The 22,119-nt window shown below is 38.3% G+C and overlaps 3 protein-coding genes across 4 annotated transcripts; 1 reads left to right on the top strand and 2 right to left on the bottom strand.

Annotated features, from left to right (window-relative positions):
- The first annotated feature begins 706 nt into the window (after positions 1 to 706).
- On the top strand, positions 707 to 9,426 carry LOC149025497 (ATP synthase protein I-like protein). Of its 2 annotated transcripts, XM_089145714.1 has the most exons (9): positions 707 to 1,405; positions 1,517 to 1,566; positions 1,648 to 1,744; positions 1,842 to 1,937; positions 2,155 to 2,235; positions 2,349 to 2,440; positions 3,498 to 3,590; positions 8,765 to 8,833; positions 9,074 to 9,426. In XM_089145714.1, exons 1-9 carry the CDS (start codon positions 1,094 to 1,096, stop codon positions 9,192 to 9,194), a joined length of 1,011 nt encoding a protein of 336 aa, XP_089001840.1. In that variant the 5' UTR covers positions 707 to 1,093; the 3' UTR covers positions 9,195 to 9,426. The 2 variants fall into 2 exon arrangements, with proteins under 2 accessions (XP_089001840.1, XP_089001841.1); XM_089145715.1 differs by lacking the exons at positions 8,765 to 8,833; positions 9,074 to 9,426 and having other exon boundaries at positions 3,498 to 3,594.
- A 1,318-nt stretch (positions 9,427 to 10,744) lies between these two features.
- LOC149025496 (Dof-type zinc finger DNA-binding family protein) lies at positions 10,745 to 11,625 on the bottom strand. The gene has a single exon (XM_089143131.1). The coding sequence runs from the start codon at positions 11,453 to 11,455 to the stop codon at positions 10,973 to 10,975; it is 483 nt and encodes a 160-aa protein (XP_088999257.1). The 5' UTR covers positions 11,456 to 11,625; the 3' UTR covers positions 10,745 to 10,972.
- Positions 11,626 to 14,705: 3,080 nt separating this feature from the next.
- LOC149025495 (phosphoenolpyruvate carboxylase, housekeeping isozyme-like) lies at positions 14,706 to 20,980 on the bottom strand. The gene is made up of 10 exons (XM_089145713.1): positions 20,561 to 20,980; positions 19,770 to 20,161; positions 19,457 to 19,541; positions 18,752 to 18,974; positions 18,028 to 18,131; positions 17,797 to 17,884; positions 17,132 to 17,286; positions 15,841 to 16,839; positions 15,361 to 15,747; positions 14,706 to 15,252 (listed from the first exon to the last, which is right to left on the bottom strand). Exons 1-10 carry the CDS (start codon positions 20,723 to 20,725, stop codon positions 14,956 to 14,958), a joined length of 2,895 nt encoding a protein of 964 aa, XP_089001839.1. The 5' UTR covers positions 20,726 to 20,980; the 3' UTR covers positions 14,706 to 14,955.
- Between the last annotated feature and the right edge of the window lie 1,139 nt (positions 20,981 to 22,119).

Below are 22,119 nucleotides of genomic sequence, written 5' to 3'. Positions count from 1 at the left end.
CATCAGACTCTATTACCTTCGGAACTGCAATCTTCACTCCTCTTTGGACTAGCTTTAGCCCTTTCTTTTATGCTATTTGGAATCATGCTTCTTTGTTTGTCTGATAGCTCTTGTGATTGACCTTGAGGTTACTTGGGACTGACTAATTGCTATTTTAGAACTTCGTATTACTTATGTTGTCTTCTTCTCTGATTCTCTCACTGCCATCAAGGCTTTACATGGCTAGGTCATCAATCTTGATTGGTCAAATTACGTTCTCTTGGTCCAAGACATCTTTAGGTATTTTCGCCTCTTCAATGTGTCTGTTTTCGTTATGTCCTTAAAAGGGTATAATAGTCATGTTGACTTATTAGCCCCTAAGAAAATCCAACTTACTTGTGTTTGGTGGCAATCCCCGCAGGTTGGTTTTGTATATACTATTTTTCTTGCTTTTACTAAGTAGAGTAAAATTACTTTGATGACCAAGAAGGTTTTTTTATTTATTTTTTTGGTAAGAAAACCAAAAAGCTAATCATGTAGTAAATACAAAGATTATAAACCAAGGAGTTAGTCATGTAATAAATACAATAGATTTTTCTGTAATCAAAATGTCTTTTCTTCTGTTAAACCCTTCTAGCATGTCAGATCTATCACCTTCCCTATTGAGATGGATACGGTGATACACCATCTAGTCTGTTTACTTTAACAAAAAAAAAAAAGGTAAAATGCTTGTGAATTTTGTTCATGAGTTTCGGATTTGGATGCATTGAATGGCACAGCAGGCTTGAAAGCTACAGATTCAATCAACAAACATCTTTTATTTGGTAGAAATCAACAAACATCAATGGAGAAGCCGGCAGTGGTCTCTTTGGTAAGGATGACCAGCTTTTCGGTCATGGTGTTGTAGCAGAGAGGAAGGAATCGGAAACACGGTATGGAAACGAATGGATTACAATCGGTTCCGTATCACCCCAGATATTTTTATCTCATCAACGGTCATTACCAACCAAATTCATCATTTTGGTTTCATATCAAAACCGAAGCCACTGACTAATATTTGTGGCTAAGTGGGAGAGAAACGGAAACAACAGCAGAGCTACTCTACTCGTCAAAAATGGCAGTTCTTAATTATCCCTTCGTCAATTCTGCAGCTACTCCAATCCCCCATGACCCAGCATCACCGCAACCAAACCCTAAACAGACCAAAGTGATCCTCCCCAATAAAAAGCCTCTGAAATGGTCGACTGGCGTTTCTCCAGGTGAGTATGGAGGTCCACCAACAACAACGAAGCTCCGCAAGTACTGGGGTGGTGAAGATGAAGACCCTCTCGAATCGGATGATTTTATCTGGAACAAAGAGTTCATGGGTCGAATGAAGAGACTGCTTGATGGGCCGGACTCGTCCTCACTTCCATCCCCTCCCCAGGTCTTCATCTTCCTTGAAACCGATTGAGTTTTTTTCCAAATAGTTTCATCATTTGTTCAGTGTGAGTAGTTTAAGATGATTGATGTTGAGCTCATGAATTGTTATAAATAGGAAGAGCCCTCCGGGTTTCTAAGCCTTAACAGAGCAATGAGCCTTGACAGGTTGGTGTTGCCTTTTGGTTCCGGTGTACTTTTGGTTAATTTTATTTTCCGTCTTTCTGATTACCTAATTACGGGGAACAGTGTTGACATTGATTTGAGCAAAGAACTTGCCGCGCCTTCCAAGCACGTTTTAAAACAGCGAGTTGAGGCTGCAAGACAAGGCCATTCGGTAGCTAAAGTAAGAAGAATGGTACCAAGTTTTAAAGTACAGATTCTGATTAATCTTTCGTAGTACTTTGTATACTTACAATGTGGTGGAAGGAGATGTTTTGCAGAGCAATGGAAGTGCTTCACCCAGGTGGAGATTGGCTCCAACCCGACGTGAGCAAGATAAATGGGATAGGGCAACTAAGGCTGCTACAGGAGGCAGTGTAAGTCACCGTCTTTCAATGTTTAATTCCTTCATTTACACTCCTGTACTACCCATTACTTAAGTAATGATTTTACTAGGTTGCTTCTCAGTTTTGCCCGTTCAATCTCGTGAACTCTTGACTTGTTTTTATATCTGAGAATCTAGTCTCTTTTGGGGTTTTCTGTGGTTGGATGCTTCTCTGTATTTCAACACACTAAATTAGTCACAAAATGTAGGATGTGATGTTTCGTGAGCTGAGGCGCCCTCGAGGGGACCCAAAAGTAATAGCTGCTCAGTCAAGGGAACAGTATCTCAAGGTACTTTGTTTGTGTGTGTGTGGGTGTAGTAGCCTGTTGCACGCATGATTTATGTGCTGTTAAATTCATCGCGTTAGCTATGTCCTTTATACTTCTACTAACTGCTTTTGCAGTTGAAGAAGAAGATGCAAATTCTTACTCTGGGTATTGGTGGTGTTGGTGTAGTCTCTGCATACATTTCTTATTCTCCAGAAGTTGCGGCTAGGTGAGTATGAGATAAGCCTAACTTAAAGGACTTCTTTGGAAATCAAATTTTATATATATATATATATAGATTAAATAGTAATTCCTCACAATGTGGTGAATATTTCTCCTTTTCTACGTGTAAACTGCTGTTTAGGCATGGTTTCTTTCTCTTTCAAATTTAGTTTCATATTTTGGCACTCTAATGGGATATGAGGAGCTAATTGGTTCTTTTTTTAGTGCTTTACTTCATAATCTTGTGGAAAATATAATTGAATGCTCAAAATCTTTGAGAACTTTCCTGTATTAAGTTACCACAAGGAGGAACTTTAAGAAATAATGACCTGAATTGCTCTTCTCCTACCAGCCTTGGGCATGACTGCTTGTTAATTAATAAGAACTTCTGATAAAAATGACATTCTTCTGTTAGTGAAACTTCACACAGGTTTAAATTTTCATCAACAATTTTCATATTATGACTCGTGATGAAACTATACTCAAAAGTCAGTTGATTCATATCCCAAGCCAGAAGTATAAGAGGCTTGAAAACCTCTTTTTTCTTTCTTCTTCTTCCACTTTTTTTTTTTTTTTGTGGGGGGGGGGGGGGGGTGGGCGGTTCTCATCATTTTAAAAATTCAACATCTAATCCCACATGTTCCATACTCTGAGCGTTGTTTGAATTAGTTAAACATAAGAATACAGATCATTGAGTTGCACTCCTTCAAGTATATGGTTTAACGGTAACCAATTTCCTTACAAAGAGGTCCATTTCTGATTTTTGTCAGCCATCTAACAGATCTTGCTTTCTGCCCCTAGGTTGAGACATGACAAGCATAGCGATTTTACTCTTGTGCTGAAGTATACACTTAGAAACCATCATTCTCCAATAGAAACTAAAGCTGTACTCATTTTCTCTGGAATTGAAGTAACATGCATCAGATATGAGTTGTGCTAAAATATTGGAAGTATCAGATTCTCATGACAAGTTAACAACATTTTGAGATGTTTTTATGTGCATTTGTAGCAACAATATTCCTACTGAAAAGCATTTTACATTTCTTCTGTTGTGCTGTCATCAGCTTTAGTGCAGGGCTGCTTGGTTCTCTGGTGTATGTACGCATGCTTGGGACAAGTATTGACTCTATGGCAGATGGAGCTAGGGGGATCATCAAGTAAGCATTACATGAATCCTGTACTGTCAGATGTTAAGTATCTTAACAGTACCAAAAAGTGAAACACCAACAGCTGGACTGCAACCTTTTTAGCTATAACTTTGCATGGGCTCTTTGCTGGCCACCAATCAAAAAGGTTTTACTTTGTTTCAAGGTTCACTATATGTGCTTTGCTGTTAGAATTTAGTATCATGATTTGTATGCACAATTCTATCACTTGTTTAAAGGTGAATGCCTGAACTTCTAATCTGAATGTGTATGTTTAAGTTTGAGGTGGCTATTTCATGCATAGAAATGCTTAATATTAAGAAATATTCCAGTCCATCTGCCCAGCACTCTGCCAAAAATAGAACTTGTTGCTCCAAAATCTGTTAGCTCCTGGTTTGGTTTGAGGATGACACGAACCAGCTACCTGTGGACAAGAAATGTAGTGAGAGAGTGGGCCACCTCTTAGGATGGGAAGCCACTTCGAATAATAAAGTCAGATTTTGAATAACACAGATCCTCGTTGAGAGGAGTTAATGCCCGAAGAGTTCTGGGTCTCTTGGGTGGTTGTAGAAGAGTAAATGCTTGAGAGCTCTTTTCTTACCTTCTCACCCTTATAAATGAATTCTAGGTTCTTTCTGGAGCAGACCCACCTTGACCATCGGATCCCTTCTATTAGGATGAAGGGCTAGGGTTGAGTATGGCACCAATCTTGCTGGAGAATCTAAGGGCTTAATACACCTTCTCCCAGATATTATGTGGGCTTTGGACGTGATGTGTTTCCTCTTGAACTCCAGACAAACATTAAGGAAGCAACAACACCCAAGAAGATTTGGACGGATTGACGCTCCCTTGATAAGCAATAAGCATTTAATGTATGCTATTGCATTTAATGTATAAGAGCATTAAATGCTTTGACATGCGTGCAGATAGAAATGGGCTGTTTCCCGTTGCCTCACCAATTTCACCGAGAAGTAACATCTCAAATATCTATTGAATGCCCGTATTGATAGGTTAAAACTTCCATGTGGCAATCTCATGAGGGTAGTCCCAAGGATGAGTCACTTCCAGGAAAGTGTACACCGAAATGCAACTAGCTAGCTCCTTGACCTGAGTCAAAAATATATGCGCTAAGCTGAACGGTTCATACCGGTTCAGTGGTCTAAACCAGAATTTGGTATAACAGAACTCATGCCAGGTTGGGTCCCTGTTTATATGCAAGATATAGCATTGCATCTGTTCAATCTTATAGCACACGAACCATGGTATGGTTGTGAGCTGAGTCACCTGAGATTATTATCAGAAACACTGAGTGAGATGCAGATTTTTTTAGGGGACTTTTATGTGCTATGTATTTGATACAACTTAAGCACTAAGTGTGAGCAAGGGACAAATGGGGAAGTGTTAATGTTTACCAGGGGGAAAATAAAAAGATGGGAAAAGTTATTGGGATTCTCTCTGAAGTTGAGACAAGTGATTTTAGGGTGAATATGAAAGGAAGATAAAGAACACTGATGGATTTGGTGGAAACCTAGTGTATTTCGTAAAGATACTTGAGTTTTAGGATGTAGTAAGAAACATCAGGTAGCCTAGAAGAGGATGAAGGGACCTATTGCTTCATCAACCAAAGCTGGGGAAAATAAGGAGCGGAGAGTGGATTGGAAAAGGGGTTGAAGGACGATCAGAAAAAGGAAGTGAAGGGGGAAGGAAGAGGATAGAAAGAATAAAAAGAATAACAAAACCCGTCTTTGAATAAGAACCTGCACACAAGATGAGTACATTTCCTCAGTAGGCACTGCCTTGGGTACCTTGCCCTTGCTTAGGTGTCTCCTTGGTGCGTAACAACCACTTTGTGTTACTCCATCGCATGACAGCTATGTAAGATTATGCTTTTAACTGTAGATCACCAAGCTCCTTGGGAGAGGTTCTATACTCTCAATTTCAATCTAGACATTAGATTATAAAATATGTTAACTGAGTGAAACTTATAATGTTGCTTGAAGTTTAAAAAAATTCTATAGAGTTGCATTATAATTTTCATGTTTTATGAGATTACAATTGTTAAAGATTCTCCCATGATGATTTGCACATCTGAAAGGTAATACAGCATGTAGGTTTGGAATAAGATGGATGCTTATATGTACTTTATCCAAGTGTACTCAATAAGTCAATATCATGTTCAAATCTAAATCTAATGTTGCTCTTGTATTTTAAATGGAGTTTTTTACTGGTGGCCACCTTAAGTGGGGGTGAAACTCTAGTCTCCCCCTTAAGTGGGAAAAATTATTGGTGACCCACTTTCAACAAAACTCAATATTACTCATTATCTACTTTTAGTGATTCTGTTAGTGATTTCAAATATTGAAAATTGAATGCAATTTTGCCCTTAATGAGGTGTAATGACCATAATGTCCCTCTCATACCCAACCCTTAGGTGGGTGAAGGGATTCCCCCTTTACCCATCTTCTACCTACACCTTGCCTGCCAGAAAACACCTACCACTGCCTTCCCCAGCTAGAAATCTCTCTCTCCCTCTCTCTCTCTCTCTCTCTTTTTTCTCCCTCCCTCTCCTATACCATCGTTTCTCTTCCCTTTCCATTTTGCAATTTCTCTTTTTTCTCTCCCTCCCTCTACTATACCATCGTTTCTCTTCCCTTTCCATTTTGCAATGTCTCTTTTTCTGAAGATTGAAACCTATTTGATGTCTGATCCCTGGAAACCCTATTTTTTGCCTTTTTCTAGATCAAGGAAGAAATTCGTCTAAATTGTGATTGTGAAAGTTCTCCGACTTCTATCTAATCAGGACACCCTTACAGCTACAGAATTTCATTTGCGGATCTAATGGAATTAGAAGGTCCACCCTAATCCTTCCCTTGCTTCTCCTTGGATACTTAGAGAAGGTCTGTGGTGAAAGAAGTCAGCGTAACCTCAGTGGTTTTCCCATCAGGAGGAAACCCTAGTTCTGGTCTTCAACAGCCTCGAGCCCCCACTGTGCCATTCAATTACAGATTTGTTTGATCCTAGAAGGAGCTAGCAGCATTGAATTACAGATTGAACATTTGATTCAAGCTCATACTCAAGGGTGAGTTTTTTCAAAACCTAATCTGGTTCCTTTCGTTTTCTCAAACCATGGGATTTTATAACTAATAGATGGAAGAAGAACACAATAGGTTTCCTTATTTGCAAGTAAAGGCTGAAACTTGTTATGAAATTTAAGTCCCGCTGTTATTGTTTTCTCCATCTTATTTGCAGAAGGTAAGAAAAGGTATGAGGAGCTGGTCTGAAAATTTTTGCTGAGACACCATTATCAAGGTTACCAAGAAACTTGAAAAAGCCTATGTTCACTGTGATCTTCCTCCTTCTAGTGGGGGTGGTGGTTTTCCGAGAGAAAGAGGGAGGGGGGGGGGGAGAGAGAGAGAGAGAGAGTGGTGGGTGATTTCTGGCAGGGGGCTAGTGGCGGCTTTCCGGCAAGCAAGGTGTTGGTAGAAGATGGGTTTCCCTTCACCCACCTAAGGGTTAAGTATGGGAGGGTAATTTAGTCATAACACTTCCCTTATGGGCAAAATGGTCATTTTCAATTTCAAATTAATAGAACAAGTAACGGTGGGTAATGAGTAATATTGGGTTTTGTTGAAAGTGGGTCATCAATAATTTTTCCCACTTAAGGGGGAGACCAGAGTTTCACCCCCACTTAAGGTGGCCACCAGTAAAAAAAAACTCCTTTAAATAAGAAAGCATCCAAGGAAAACCTTAGGTTAAGAATCATAATAATCTAATTGCCCACTGTTCATCAACCAATCTGTTAGATCTATTGGAGATAAGTCTTCTACCTGTTTCTAAGTTGTTAATGTGGTAGTAATATGGCAAGGTCATGGAACTTTTCAGTATTAAACATGAAATTCACATTGATAGTAAGTTTCTAACAAGATATGGATCTCATTTTGGAGCTTCCATGATGTTGTCATATGGGGCATTAATGCCCAATCAGTTGCCCAAGCCTGTCAATGTCTGTCGTCAGTATTCTACCTTACCTGAACATCCTTCTTTCCCTTCCCAAGGTCTCTCAATGTCTCTCTTCAGTATCTTACTCCCTCTTTTATATATTTGTAACTTGGTTTGAAAAGGAGTTGGTGATTGATGTCTATTCTTACTTTGGTTGTGCTTTTGTAACCCTGTTTTGAGCGAGGACCTCTTGTGGTGAGAGCCCCCCCCCCCCCCCAACAAGGGTGAGTTCGTTCCCAAGTGACCTCAAAGTTTGAGGTCCTCTTTCATTTGCAAGAATCTTGCTCTGTTTTCTTTCTTATTGTCCCTTTTCAGTTTGTGTGGCATTGACTTGGTAGTAAAGCAAGTTTTGAATCTTGTATGCCTAGAGCATGCTGTGTGACATCTCTTGGATACTTATCTCTCTGCGATGAGGTAATTGAGCTACTACCAGAAATGTAACCTTCAAAGAACCATCTAGTGATCCTCCACCTATGCCCATATTGGAATTCTTAATATTGAAGTAGAATGTGATGATGCGTTGAGCTCCACATCAACCACCCGATCACTTCATTCATTGTGGTTGTGTTGATAAGTCCTCCATCTCCACCACACAAACAATCTCTTTTTTTAATGGAGAGTCTTGCATGTGGGCTGAAAAATGTTGACAAGGTATTCATGTGGATGTTTCCTCTTTTGATGTTGAACTTGATCTAATACTTTTAGTTGAAGTTTTATTTTTTTTCTTCTTTTTCTTAAGCTCATGGTGAAGCACCTTTTGTCTAATAACAGATAGTGACAGATCAACCTTGCTCACTTTGGATTAATTGATTTGAGCTGTGGGTTCAAATCTTGAGGCACATAACAATTTGAATTTTGAATGCTATAATGTATCGTATGAAGAACTGTAAGAAAATTAATAAAGAAATAAATCAACCATGCGTACCTTTTCTTACTAAAGTGAAAATTTCTGCAAAATGGTTTTCCCATAGAGCATTAAAGAGGTCATGATCAGTTTATAGTTGAGCAAAATGGTCCATGACTGACATGGGTTGTCTGCTTTACATGTACATCCAATCACCTATTTCTCTCTTCCATTACCTGGTCAGAACACTAGATTTTTTGTCATTTTATTTTCTTTCATATTAGCCTGCAGTACCTCTTAGCTTTTGGAACCAAAGTGTGCACTAACGAAAGTTCATGTGCAGGGGAGCAATTTCACAGCCAAGACTACTTGTTCCTGTGGTCCTGGTCATGATCTACAACCGGTGGAATGGGTGAGTTGACTACTTACACACTCTTAAACTGAACTGTACAAGGTTCGTTATGGCGAGGTGGATGTTGTGATTTGAGTCTGAAATTCATGATAGACGATCACTTTTACAAAGTTGTCCACCTTGTGTTCATCTACCTTTTACGTTCCTTATGCACTGACTCTATATTTATATTGTTATTCTTGCTTTTATTATTTTGATGATCCCCCTTTTCTGCCTCCTTTTATCTGAAAATTCGTGCAGCCTTCTTGCGCCAGAATATGGGCTGATGCACCTAGAATTGATACCAATGCTTGTGGGATTTTTCACATACAAGATTGCCACTTTTATTCAAGCAATTGAGGAAGCCTTGACCGTAGTTTAAAAGAAGACCCAAGTCTGAGACTTCATTTATTTTCCAGATTTTTCTGGATTGCATTTTGGAAAGCTAGTCAACATTGATTCTAAATGATCTTTTTCCTGTTATGGTGTAAAAGCTGAAAAGTAAAGGTCTCCCTGGTTTGCTGTAAACTTTTACATTGTTACTAATATGCTTTGCAATTGGAAGTGGTTGGAATTTGATCTTTTGGGAAGCATTACAAATCTCATTGATTTTTCACCCCATTCTAACATGGGCAGATTCTTTTTTTTTTTCTTCTTTCCTTTTTTATAAGTAATAATCAAGCTCACACCTAGCAAAGACTGAAACTACATTTTTTTAATTGGTTAGGTGATATTTGACTTTCTGGATATTTTTGTACAAGAAGAGGATCAAATCTGGGGAGACTCTGTTCTGATTAATCCAGAAAGTTTACATCAGGTGAATTGATCATTTATTAATGACAAATTATTGATGATGGACATTAGATTACTTGAATAGTTTATGTTCATCGGCGGATATGGAAATCTTCCATCCTAAATAAACACAATTGAAGATCTAAAATATGATTAAGAGGGTGAAGATGCCTACTTCAATGTGAAGGATCACATAAATTAGTGAACTTGTGCATCAAATTGCAATTCAATTGGATGGGTCGCCGCTGCTGCTTAATATAAACGTGATCAGCTAGCTTATGACTTATCATAATTTCATTTAACATATTCTACTTTGTTGACCCTAAAAACACGAGCATAAGCCCAAATGGTTTTTTTCCAAAGGAAACAAAAGGGAAAGGAAAGAAAGATTAAATTATTGCAACCTTCCTGAAAAGCCAGAAGTTTCCCAATAACAAGTTAAACAATGAATTTGCAGCAGATTTTTCTGCAGATGGTTTAGATTCGACAAGTCAATGAAATATTTGTTTAACACAATGCTTGGAGAGATCAGTTAAGACTTGAGAATAACTATGATAACAACTGTTCAGCTTTCCCCGCACTCCAAGGTCCATATTTTATCAACTTTTAGCTGTTACCTTGAAGGTATATCGATAGATATGAACAGGGCAGCTGACTCTCTGGTCCAGAAAGTCACATCTCTTGTATAAAGACAGTTGAGCACTTTAGTATTCTAAGATTTTCTGTCTTATGTATCAGAGATAGCTTGTGCTGGTCACACTTAAATTTCGAGTCTTGTGATGATGGTTTGATTTTGGTTTAAAGCTGAGACGATTGATTCGAAGAGGATTTGAACTGGGTTATTTGTTTATAATTAATTGAATCGAGTTATTCATATATATTTTAATTTTTCAACGAGTGTGGAGGATAAGCTCCATTCTTTTTCGATTTCTAGGAAAATTTTGATGAATTGAGCAGGTTTTCTTCTGGTTTGGCATCTGATTATTCAAAACCCATATCTACCCAAGAAAGAAAAAGATCATACAAGCCCCCATCTGATCAGTACATGCAGTCCCCACAGCATCTGATGAGATTGGCTGTTGGGAAGAACACAAAAGGGGCCAATTGTCTCCCCATGCACACATGGAATATTTGGGAAAGGTGGGATATCTCACATTAATGCTTCTTGATCCCTCAACATGTCTTGATCTGCTACCATTAATGGAATTGGGATACTTTCATGGTTTACAGAATCAAAGAACAGAGAAGAATTGTGAAGAATAATAGTGACTCTTCACTAATATTAACTAGTCTGTTAAATATACATTTACCCAATAGCAAATTTTCAGTTAACTTTGGAGCAAATTTAAAGAAACAAAAGAAAGAAATTTAACAAAGTTGACCGGCTGAGCTGTTGCTCCGCCTCTTCGCCGGAAAAACTTGTTGTGAACCACCTCTAGTGGTGGCCAAGCGCCACTGTTCCACCACCCCTTCCAACTCAAACTGATTCACTGGTGGTGCATCAAACAAGCAATTCTCCAGAAACCCAGTTGACCCTTCACATGATGGCTTGGTCTTCCGCCTTCCAGCACCAACAGGAACGTTCCGAAGCGTGCCGCCGGCAGTCCAGTATCTCTGACATCCCTTACAGAAGTGCCGAGGTTGGTTAACGTTGTAGTTATTGAAGTAACAGAACTTGGTCTCCATGCTTTTGCACCTTGGGCATGGAATGATCTTCTCTGGCCTTCTCTCCATTGATTCAGCCACTGTCTTTGAAGTCTCTTCTCTTGCTTGTCTCCCCTGCAATGGAATTGTTGTGCCAAAAAGCTTGAACCCAGATACACCTTGGCCGGTAGTGTCTGTGTCTGCCATCCTAGATCAACTTGAGCAAATTGAAACAGAGAGAAACAGAGGGTGAAAGAAGAGATATAGAAGAAACCAGCTAGAAACTTGAAAAGCTTGTAAGTAAAAGATATTGATCTCAAAAATCTTTAAGGAAAGAGCAATGGAAGTGGTTGTTTATATAGGAGCAAACTAGGATACTATCCATGTCAAAGGTCTCATGAGATGATGAAAGGTCCATTAAGTGAGAAAAAAAGCTGATCTTGAACATTTAGTCCATGTCAGCATATTATAGCTGACGTCACAATAAGTTTTTTCTCTAAGTGGGTCCCTTAGTCTGATAGGTGGGCTAATTAAATTAAGTAATGGAGAGAAGGTGGATTATAGAATAAAGAGATGGAATTTAAAAATCTTTACAAGAGTCTTCTACTGGTGGATTTCTCTCATTAATTCCCCTACAACATAGTGTAGGTTAGATAGATAGGCCTTATGCCTTCTTATCCATTGGTAGACAGAACTGAACTTAAAGGAACCTTTTAAGCATTTGATGGATGCAAAGCTTCTTAGTCTTGATTCCCCACTTGGTAGCCCATCAAGAATTAGACATTCTCTTAAGTGCAAGCTATTCTTGTCCTTTTTGATGTGGCAGAAAACAATTGTAACTTAAAACTAAACCAGAAAGAGAGAAAAAAGAGAGAAAGAGAAAGAGGCCTAATTATTCCCCACATCTTGATCATAACCTAACCCTATCGACAAAAAAATTATTATTAAAAAATTTTCAATTACATGTAGTATTCTACAAATTGATATGATCACTTAGAAGGGTTCTTCAAAGAGAAATGATTAAGAAAATTGGTGAGATTTCAGAAAATGCCATTCATTGAACAATAATTGATGGGATGCTAATCAGATTAGACATAAAAATGTTGCAGACATCATGTTCTTGTTTATAACCTACACTGCTTTGTAATCTTTCTTGGGTATCTAAAAATAATTTGTCCTCCAATTACTGTTTATGATGCTTTTATGCTTTTCTCTTTAGAGCTGGAATTGAGTGTTCATACTGTAAAACCTTACAGTACAGTTCTTTTTTTTTTTTTTTTTTTCTTGTTTCAAGCAAAATGAAGAAAAAAAATTGTATACAAATAAATTTTTTTCTTAAGGATTAATGTTAGGGTTTTGATACTTTGGTGTTTCCTCAAATAACGAATGCTGCTTTGGGAGGAGCTTTCCATGGAAAAGAAAATGGAAAGTGCAACTACAGTTCGAATGAATGTGGGATTTATTTAAAGAGGAATCTTATTCAATCAGTGCAAAAGTTATCACTTTTATTTAAAAAAAACAAACACGAAGCATCTCCTTTATTTTTTTCACGAGAAAAAGTGGAACTTTTTAGGGCTCTTCTCTTTGAATATAAGAAGAGAAAAAGAAGGGGGAAAAAGTAATAATAAAAGACAGAAAAAGTAGATGTTTTTGGGTGAACTGGAAAGTCTTTCTTATGCATATGGTTCATGACCTTGCTTTAATTAATGCTCCAAAAAGTCATTCTTTTTTAATTTAAGATGAATGAATTTTATGCAGCAAGTTAGAAGTTGGGTTTTTCTTACCTGCTCTTCATCATTAACAAGATTAATATGTTAGGAAGAAAGTGTTTTGTTTAATACCCAAGCAGCTGACCTGCCAAATAAAAATTAATTAAGAAAATCTTGAAGATCCTTGGATATAATACTTGCAGGATTTCATTCATCAAAAAAATGTTTTATATTTATATGAATGGTGACTTACTAATATTTCTTCCTCTGAGAAGTATCCAAAAAGATTTTCTGGGTATTAAGATTCAGATTTCTCTCCTGTCACTTTGGTGAATTTCAATTCTGCATTCAAACAGATTGTGCCTGGGCTAGTAAGAGACTCCAACCAGCAGGGAAGACAGTAGTCACCATAGATTTCCTCTCCATGTGGGCATTTTATTGGAGAGAGAGAAAAGGAAATCTCAGATCCCAACCCCAAAAATTTTCCATATCTTGTAAACCATAACTCTGATTTGAGTCATTTCTCTAGGTCCTACTGTTAATAAACAATTTCATTTACTCTTTTTACACAGATGGGGTAAGGAGAGGAAGATGAATTATCTTATTTAGGCATCAGCTATACCCACATAGGTAGTATGGGTGGATGGATTAAATTCCACATGAACCTTCAGAGACCCTTCTTTTTTCTCTGCAATGTGTGTGTGTTAAGAAAGTGTTGACTCTTTGAGTGGTTTTGGTTGCAATTGAATTTTTATTGGGCTTTTAGTTTCTGGACACATGTAAGAAGCCCATTCCAGAACCAAGATTTTTGGTGGGTTGGTTCCAAGATAGCTCTCTGTTAAGTATACATTCAATCTATACATAAGGGCTGAATAAGGGCTGAAGCACTTTTGATATATAGGGATGGAAATATTGCATATGTCGTTAACAAGAGTTGAATTTATGACTTCTTCACTAAGAGGTGCTGGTTTTCCCAATCGAGCCATATTGCATTGATAGGTTTAACATTGATCTAAAGGCAGTTCGGATCCATCCCACAATGGCCAAATAATAGATGAGACACTGAATGTTGTAAGGATAAATTCAACCTAAAATAAATAGAATTAGAAAACCATCATAGGTTACCATCAAAAGGTTGCTTAGTTAGCAATGACTGATAACCCTTAATGAAAAGGTCATGAATTCAACTCACTGAAACAAATCCCCTCAAGCCACAAAGGCAGATTGCAAAAGTACATGAAATTCCATCACCAAGGATATCTTCTATAACCAATCAACAGCAACATTAAACTACCCATCAGACACTCCACCTGCAGAGTCCCCTCAAGCCCCAAAGGCAGATCCGTAGAGTGTATCAAAGACTCCATCTCACCAGCAACATTTACATCCCTATGAATGTGAAAGACGGATACTGTGACAAGATATTCAAAATAGTCCGTATTCATCAACTAACCAGGCAGGACAGGACGAGCAAACATCTCCCTTCCAGTGAAATCTGCCCCTAGGAAATCAGATTCAACAACCAAAGCCCTGATTCCTTTGTGACCGATCATATCAATCCTTCCTTGAATGCTAAGAGTTCAGCTTCAAGAACTGAACAATGATTAAAGCACTTGGCAGAACCCCCTTAATAAGCACCTCTGTGGTGTCTAAAATTGCATCTTCAGGTCTTAAAAGATGGTTTTTGCTCCATTTACTGAAAGTTTAGTAAAACGAACAAAGCCTTTGCATAGTTAATAAGATAAACATTCACCAGAGAAGGTTCCAATTCTATTAATTCTATTTAACATTATGGTGATATACATATTGGTGCAGGGTCAATCATTCACCATAGATTCATGATTGGAACCAGATACCTCAACTCAAAACGGCAAACCAAATTTCACGCCTGGTAGAGAGAGCATATGACATGAAAGTCACTACTACACAATTTATTTAACAAAAGACATTATTTTTTACTGAAAATTAGACTCTCCTAAGAACTGGAGAAACCATTCTTCAACCAGTGTTCTGCAGGCCTGCAGCAATGCCCTTCATGGTCAAGATTAGGGTATCCTCCAGTCCAGGCGCATATTCGCTTGTCGGGTTCAGCTTCACTAGCTCTGCAGCTGGTTTATTTGATTCCGTGATCTCTCTTGAGACATGAGGCCTCACCTTAACATTGTAGCTGGGATCTCGGATCCGTTTTAGTGTGTAGGCTTGGCAGACATTTAATGTTGTGATGTATGAATCACGAAGACGGAGTCTTTGCTTCAAGTATGGATCCCCTTCCAGAAGATCCTTGTGTCCAGCAATCTACAGAATAAAAGGGAAAAATGAGTCAGTTAATAATATTTCTCCAAACTCAGGAAAAAGTGAAAAAGGTTTCTTTGAGTGGAAGAGAACGACTGAATCTTATTTCACCTGGAGGAGAAGTTGTTTGGTTTGTTCATAATTGGTCCTCAACCGCTCTCCAAACGACCAGAGCTCTTCCGAAACTAGGAGGTTGTCATAAAGAGCAGCAATGCCAGGGTCTCCCTTGGCAAAAACCATTTCAACCAAGTCCATTGTGACTCTGAAGAAAGGCCACTCGTTGTACATTGCCTGAAGCATATGGAGATTCCTGATATCTTTCTGAATGACATGCTTGAAAGCTGCACCAAATCCAAGCCACACTGGGAGATGAAACCTTGTCTGGGTCCATGCAAAGATCCATGGAATTGCACGAAGTGATTCAATGCCTCCACTAGGTTTTCTCTTTGATGGTCGGCTGCCAATGTTCATCCGGCCATATTCAAGTTCTGGCGTGGCCTGCAATCAGAAATAAGAAAAAAATTTCTTTCTTAGCAACAGGCATGTTGTGTCAAGCAGTATCAAAATGAAAGAAATTGAATGACTTCTTACAAGTCTGAAATATTCTACAAATCGGGGCTCTTTGAATACAACTGAACGATATTCCTCTGTAGCCACAACAGCCATCTCGTCCATGAGAGCACGCCATTCTGGCTTTGGTGAAACTGGGGGATTCATTCCGTGCTCAAGTGTAGCAGCTGTGAAACGCTGAAGGGTTCTAAAACACAAGTGTTCCTCACCAAAAGACTGTTCAATTACTTCACCTTGCACTGTCACACGAAGTGATCCATGAATGGTTCCTGCTGGCTGGGACAATATGGCAAGATGAGTTGGACCACCTCCTCTTCCAACAGTCCCACCTCGGCCGTGGAACATTGTCAACTTCACTCCATATTGCTGAGCAACCTTAATAAGATCTTCTTGAGCCTTGTATAGCTGCCAAGCTGCAGAAAAACGCCCAGCATCCTTCCCAGAATCTGAGTACCCAATCATGACTTCTTGCTTCCCATTAATCCTGTTCCTATACCACTCTACTGAGAAGAGACGAGCCAGAGCAGCAGGAGCAGCCTCAAGATCTGCAAGCTTCTCAAACAATGGGACAACCCTCAATGGCTCCTTCACATGACATTCACGCTGAAGCAGCTCAACAGCAAGCACATCTGATGGTGCTGTTGCCATTGAAATGATGTAAGCCCCAAAGTTGTCTGAAGGGAGTTCTGCTATAACATGGATGGTGTCCAACACGTCTGCAATTTCTTCAGTTTTTGGAAGATCTGTCCCAAACAGGGGACGCTTTCCATTGAGTTCAGATAGCAACCATTCCTGGCGACGTTCCTCAGACCAGTCCTTGTAGGATCCAATTCCCAGATGCTTTGTGATGGCATCTATGACATCAGTATGCCTGTCTGACTCTTGCCTAATATCAAGTCTCACAAGAGACAGTCCAAATGTAGAAACTTGGCGTAAGAAATCCAGAAGGCTTCCATCAGCAATGGGCCGGTCACCACAAGCACAGAGGGATCTGTAGCAGAGTTCAAGTGGCTCTAAGAACTGCAGACAAATGAACTTCCACTTAGTATTCAATCAATCCAGATGGAAAAGTGAGTGAAAATAGCTCGTTACAGCCAACCAGACAATCAAGGCTTATAGTAACAGTAGCAGATCCATGTTCTCATAATTTCAGTGAATCACACAAGGGGGATGGGTACTAAAGAACTTTTAATGAGAAACAAAGCAATTTCAGAATCCATTCAATTCCTTGAATTCAATAAAATATTTTGCCCAGGAGCAAATTCTCTTTTTCTGCAACAACTGTTAAAAGTTTCAGGATGGAGGATGAGACCTGTTCAACGTTGGTGTAAGTTGCTTCCTCAGGAACCTCAGATACTCCACTGGAAAGTAATTGACGAGAACGCTCACGTGTATTGTACAATTTATCCCTCACATCTCCAAGGATAACACGGTAGGGCTCGCTAGAAGGAATGTGTTTCCAGAACTCTGCATCCAGAAAATAACTAGATTTACTAAACCCCTGTTGAATAAGTAAGGGTGGGGTGACGTAAATCTTAGAGATAGAAACAATGGAAACAGAAATTGATTTTAAAAGCAAATGGGAACCTTTTCAAACACGGTTGTATATCTAACTTCAGATGCTGCTAAATACAAGTAGTCAAACTGTGCAAATGATTTTTTAGCCCTAAATTGTTTTCCCAGTTAAATTCACATAATTTTAGTTCTTGGGTTAATTCCATTTCACTTAACCTCAGAGAAGATGGAGCAAAGTGACACATTAGTAGAAAATAGGTCAAAAGGGAATAAGAATTAAAATTCACAAGAAAATTGGAAGGGAATTTCTTATAATTCTAAAATTCCATTTCTGCCCCATGGTTGGAAAACAAGCATTTTTTAAATAAGTCAGCTTAAAAAGCTTTTTCAGATCGATAAGTATCAATTTTAAGTTAAATGCTTTGCTAGAACCGATGTAACTAGAATAACACTATATAATACCAATGTAATGCTTTGCATCTTTTTTCCAGGACCGATGCAGTTCATCTGCATGGGCACGAAGCTCATCACTGCATCTCCACATAGACATCTGAAAATGGAAAAAGTAAAGGAATTAGTGCAATAAAAATAATGTTTTCAGTGAAATAATAATTCCAATCAGGAGAAACCAGATGGCCTTCTAAAGTTTAGAAGAGTGAAAAAGATATTACAGAGTGGATCTGGTATCTCTACCTCAAACATAAGATCCTCAATCTGGGAGAAGTACAAGTTAGCAGCCAGCATTCTCGCCAACAAGCATACATCCCTTGTAACCTCAGGTGTTACCCTTGGGTTTCCTACATTCCATGAGAACAGGTGTTGATTACATATTGTAAGCTTAGAATAAACACAATGTATATCCAGTCAAAAAAGACCACAGTTTAGTTCCCCTGATAGATCACCCGCATTCCCAAAACAATCCACTCCTCCTAAAACTTTTAGCAGGAGTTTGGTTGACGACTTTAATCATTGGGGCAAGGAGAACACAGCATCTTCTTCTCCCAAGTCAATGAAACTACCAATAAACATTCTAAAACTTGGACCAAATCCAAAAAATTATGAAAAAATAGTCATTACCAATGGCTGCTCCCATCTATGCGAGGTATTGGAAGGGGTAAATTTCTATTCCTAAACTTTGGCATCTCTGCACAACGTGGCCCCTTTTCAAGACTTGAAACTGGCACTCTCCCTGGAGGTTAAAACTTTTACCATTTCTCTATGAAATGGCCTTTTTATATCCTAAAAATTATAGTGGACCAAAACGTTTACACTGGATATATATCCTTTTAATCAGTGTCTACAGGAGCCAATAAACCAACTCTGATGCAAGTCTGTGTAGCATTTAAACCTAGATTCAGGGTTTTCTACAAAAGTGAATAGGGCCATCACAGAATTGCACAAAGAACATGATCATTACCATCACGATCCCCACCCATCCAAGATGAGAACCTAATTAAAGGCGCATTATAAGGAAGACGTTCATCGATCCCCATGTTCTTCAATGCCGTGTCAACACGCCGTAAGAATTTAGGGACACCCTTCCAGATTGTCTCGTGAAAGTAGCTCATGCCTCCCCTCATTTCATCTTGTGGAGTCGGAGGAGTCCTACGAATTTCATCTGTGCGGAATGCAGCTTGAATCTGCTCAAACAGATAAGAAAAAGTCAAATCAGAATGAGGAATGTGGAAAAAGAAAATTAGAAAAGAGAAGTACGGGCTTTCTTTTAAGAGAAAAAGGACACTGGCTTGGGTAACCATTAATGTATAGTTTTACATGGTCAAGCATAAATTTTGGGACGAGAGCTCACCCATTGCACTGTAAAAGAGTCATAATGGATAGAATATGCATCCAGAAATCAGGAGAATATGCACATTACTTGGTAACATAAGAATCCAAATGAAAATCTTGATATGCACAACTTCGTTGTTTAAGGATACAAAGTTCACCAAGAATTGAAGAATAAACTGTAATGAGGTGGATCAGTATATATATGATAGACTGCTACTAGAAAATATTAACACATGAATCAATCAAAAATTAATCTCAGACTGGTTTTGGAAGTAAAAGAATCATAGATAATTAAAAAGCTAAAGCATAGGGCCTGAAAGAATTGATATTTTACCTCCCTCTGTAAAGCTTCATCAAGTTCCTGTTTATCATCAGGAGTGATGTCTTTGGCATACAGCTGCGCCAAACAATTTCTTATTCTGCAAACAAAGGAAATAAATAACAAAAATGTTAGGGGAAAAAACGAACTATGGATAGACTTAGACAAAGCATCGATAGTAACATCCCTTGAACCAGAGATTTCACAAAATAAAGACTAATGCTCCATTCATTCAACTAACATGCTTCTACTGAACCCCTCCTTTCCTTTGTTTTTCTCCCCCCCCCCCCTACTTTTTCCCTTCTTAAGAGTAGAAAAGAAAGAATACCTTGAATGCTTCTGCAGCAAAGATCTACGGACTGATTGAGTAGGATGGGCAGTTAAGACCAGATCCACAGTTTGATTCTTCAAAGCATCAAAAACTTCTTCTGGAGATTTCTTCAACTTATTTACAAGTTTCTTGAATGTTTCCTCTATATCTGATTCAGTTGTTGCAGAATTCTCATCAGCAAAATCCCCCTTTTTAAGCTTGATCCTTCTCCTGTGAGCGATCTGAACCTCCTCAGCTAAGTTGGCCAAGTTAAGCATGTGGGAGAATGATTTAGCAATAACAATAGAGTCTCCAGCATCCAAACTAGTCAACACTTTTCCAAGCTCTTCCAGCTTTTTAGGGTCATGTTTCGCTTCATACTCAGCAGAAAGTTCATAACATTCTTGAACCTAAAAACAAAAGCCATAAACAAATAAATGATATACATCAAAATCACCAATTAAAAGAAAAATCACAAATTAGTGTTGTTTTTTCCTTAAGGGAGTTATAAACAGCAACGCCAAGATCAAAAGCCAAACTGGTTAGTCAACACCTTCGATTATCGAAATGACAGCAACCCACTTAGGAGGGATCCAAGAAAACGGAAATGTGGTTTACAGAATCATTGATAAAAATGAGGTAAAACCCACTAAACAGGCAAGCCAAGCATTAGGGTAGGAAAAAGAGAGAAAAAACCAAACAATGCTAAACTTTGAACCATACATTGAAAAATTTCCTTCTTTTTAGTTCTTCCCCGTGAAGAGAAGATGGAAAAAGCAATAGATAAAGGAAGGAAACCAATCGCATACCGTTTCCTTGAGATCTTCACCATGCAAATCTTGCAGGATATCCAGAAAGCGATCCAAAAGCAGGGCATCGTACTCGATCAACTTATCATCCTCAGAAACCTTGCCAGGAACCAAAGCCCTTAGCTGAGCGTCGATCGACGCTAGCTTCTCTAAGTTACGAGCCATCTCTCTTCTTCAATGCCTCCCTTTCTCCCCCTTTTCTCTTCACTCTCCAATCTCCTCTGTTATTATCGATCAAAAACAGAGGAAACAGGAAGATTTGGATTGATGTGATAAAAACCCTTTGTTAGGATCCCTATTTATAATCAAATGTCACACACACAGAGAGATACAGAGAGAGAGAGAGAGAGCAAGAGAGAGAAAGTGAGAGAAGAAGAGTAACTCTTCTCTGTTTGTTTTGTGTAGTTTGACTCTGTGCCTCTCACTATCCGTCTCCGTCTGCCTCACTCGCAGCTCCTTCTTTTTGTTTCTACGGCAGAATATACCTTCCAAAGATACTTCTTCTTCTTTTTTTCTTTTTCTTTTTTTGGTAATATTTACTGTGAAGGTTTTTTAGGAATATATAATTACTAAATAAATACCTTCCCTGCTAAAACTCTATAATCCTTTCACAATAAAAGAAATAATGAAATATTTGTCCTCATTTAGAAGATATCCTAACTAGTTTAGGATATGCTACTATATCTTAAGAATCAAAATCTTAAACAAGGTGGGTTCGACCTTTGCAGACGACAAAGCTGCGCACAAGCTGGTCCAGATAAACCCCAGATAAACCTCAGACACCCAAAAAAAAATTTTATAAACCCACACTCCATAGGTATAGCTTGACAAGCAAAAAGAAAAATAAAACCCATCAACCTATCTCCAAATGCAACCTTCCCAAGATCTTGCATAGGCAATATTAATATTTGACAATGGCTTTTCACCTATGGGGTCATCAAAGCATTATTATGTAACAAATAATAAATAAATAAACAATAAATCATTATTGCACTTCGCTTGTCAGGAACTTGGTTAATAGCTGCACTAGGTGAGTGAGAGGAGGAAAAATGGGGTTGTAAGGGAGGAGGTTTGTATTCATCTCTCTCAATGCCACGCCTTAAGCAAGGGTAGTTTTGGATACTGACCATTATTTTTTTTCTTCTTTAATTAGTAGAGTAATTAACACACTTTAATTATGCTAGCTACTAATTAATGTGTACTGAGTTGTACAATATATTGTATAATACTACTGTAATAATTACGGTTGATAAAGACGTACAAAAATGGCATGAAAAATACCAATTTATTGTACTTATTTCTGATTAAATTAAATTTTCATATTTTATACAGGTTGATAGAAATGCTTTTGACAGTTTTTGAAATTGTCCCCAAAAATGTGAAAGGTAGTTTATAAAAAAAATTTTGATTTTGACCCAAAAAAACAAAAAAAATCATGATGTTAGATTTATACTTAAAAGAATGTCTAGAAGTGAAGATTATATCATGGGCTCCACAACTTTTGAATAAAATCCAATAATAAAATTTTTGGGAAACACTTGATTGGTGCGTACACATGC

Source organism: Hakea prostrata, chromosome 2 (genome assembly GCF_041222555.1).
Source record: "Hakea prostrata isolate BN-2017 chromosome 2, UWA_Hpros_2, whole genome shotgun sequence".
NCBI classification, from domain to species: domain Eukaryota; kingdom Viridiplantae; phylum Streptophyta; class Magnoliopsida; order Proteales; family Proteaceae; genus Hakea; species Hakea prostrata.
The sequence above is the reverse complement of the archived record's forward strand: the minus strand, read 5'-3'. Positions and strand labels throughout refer to the sequence as shown.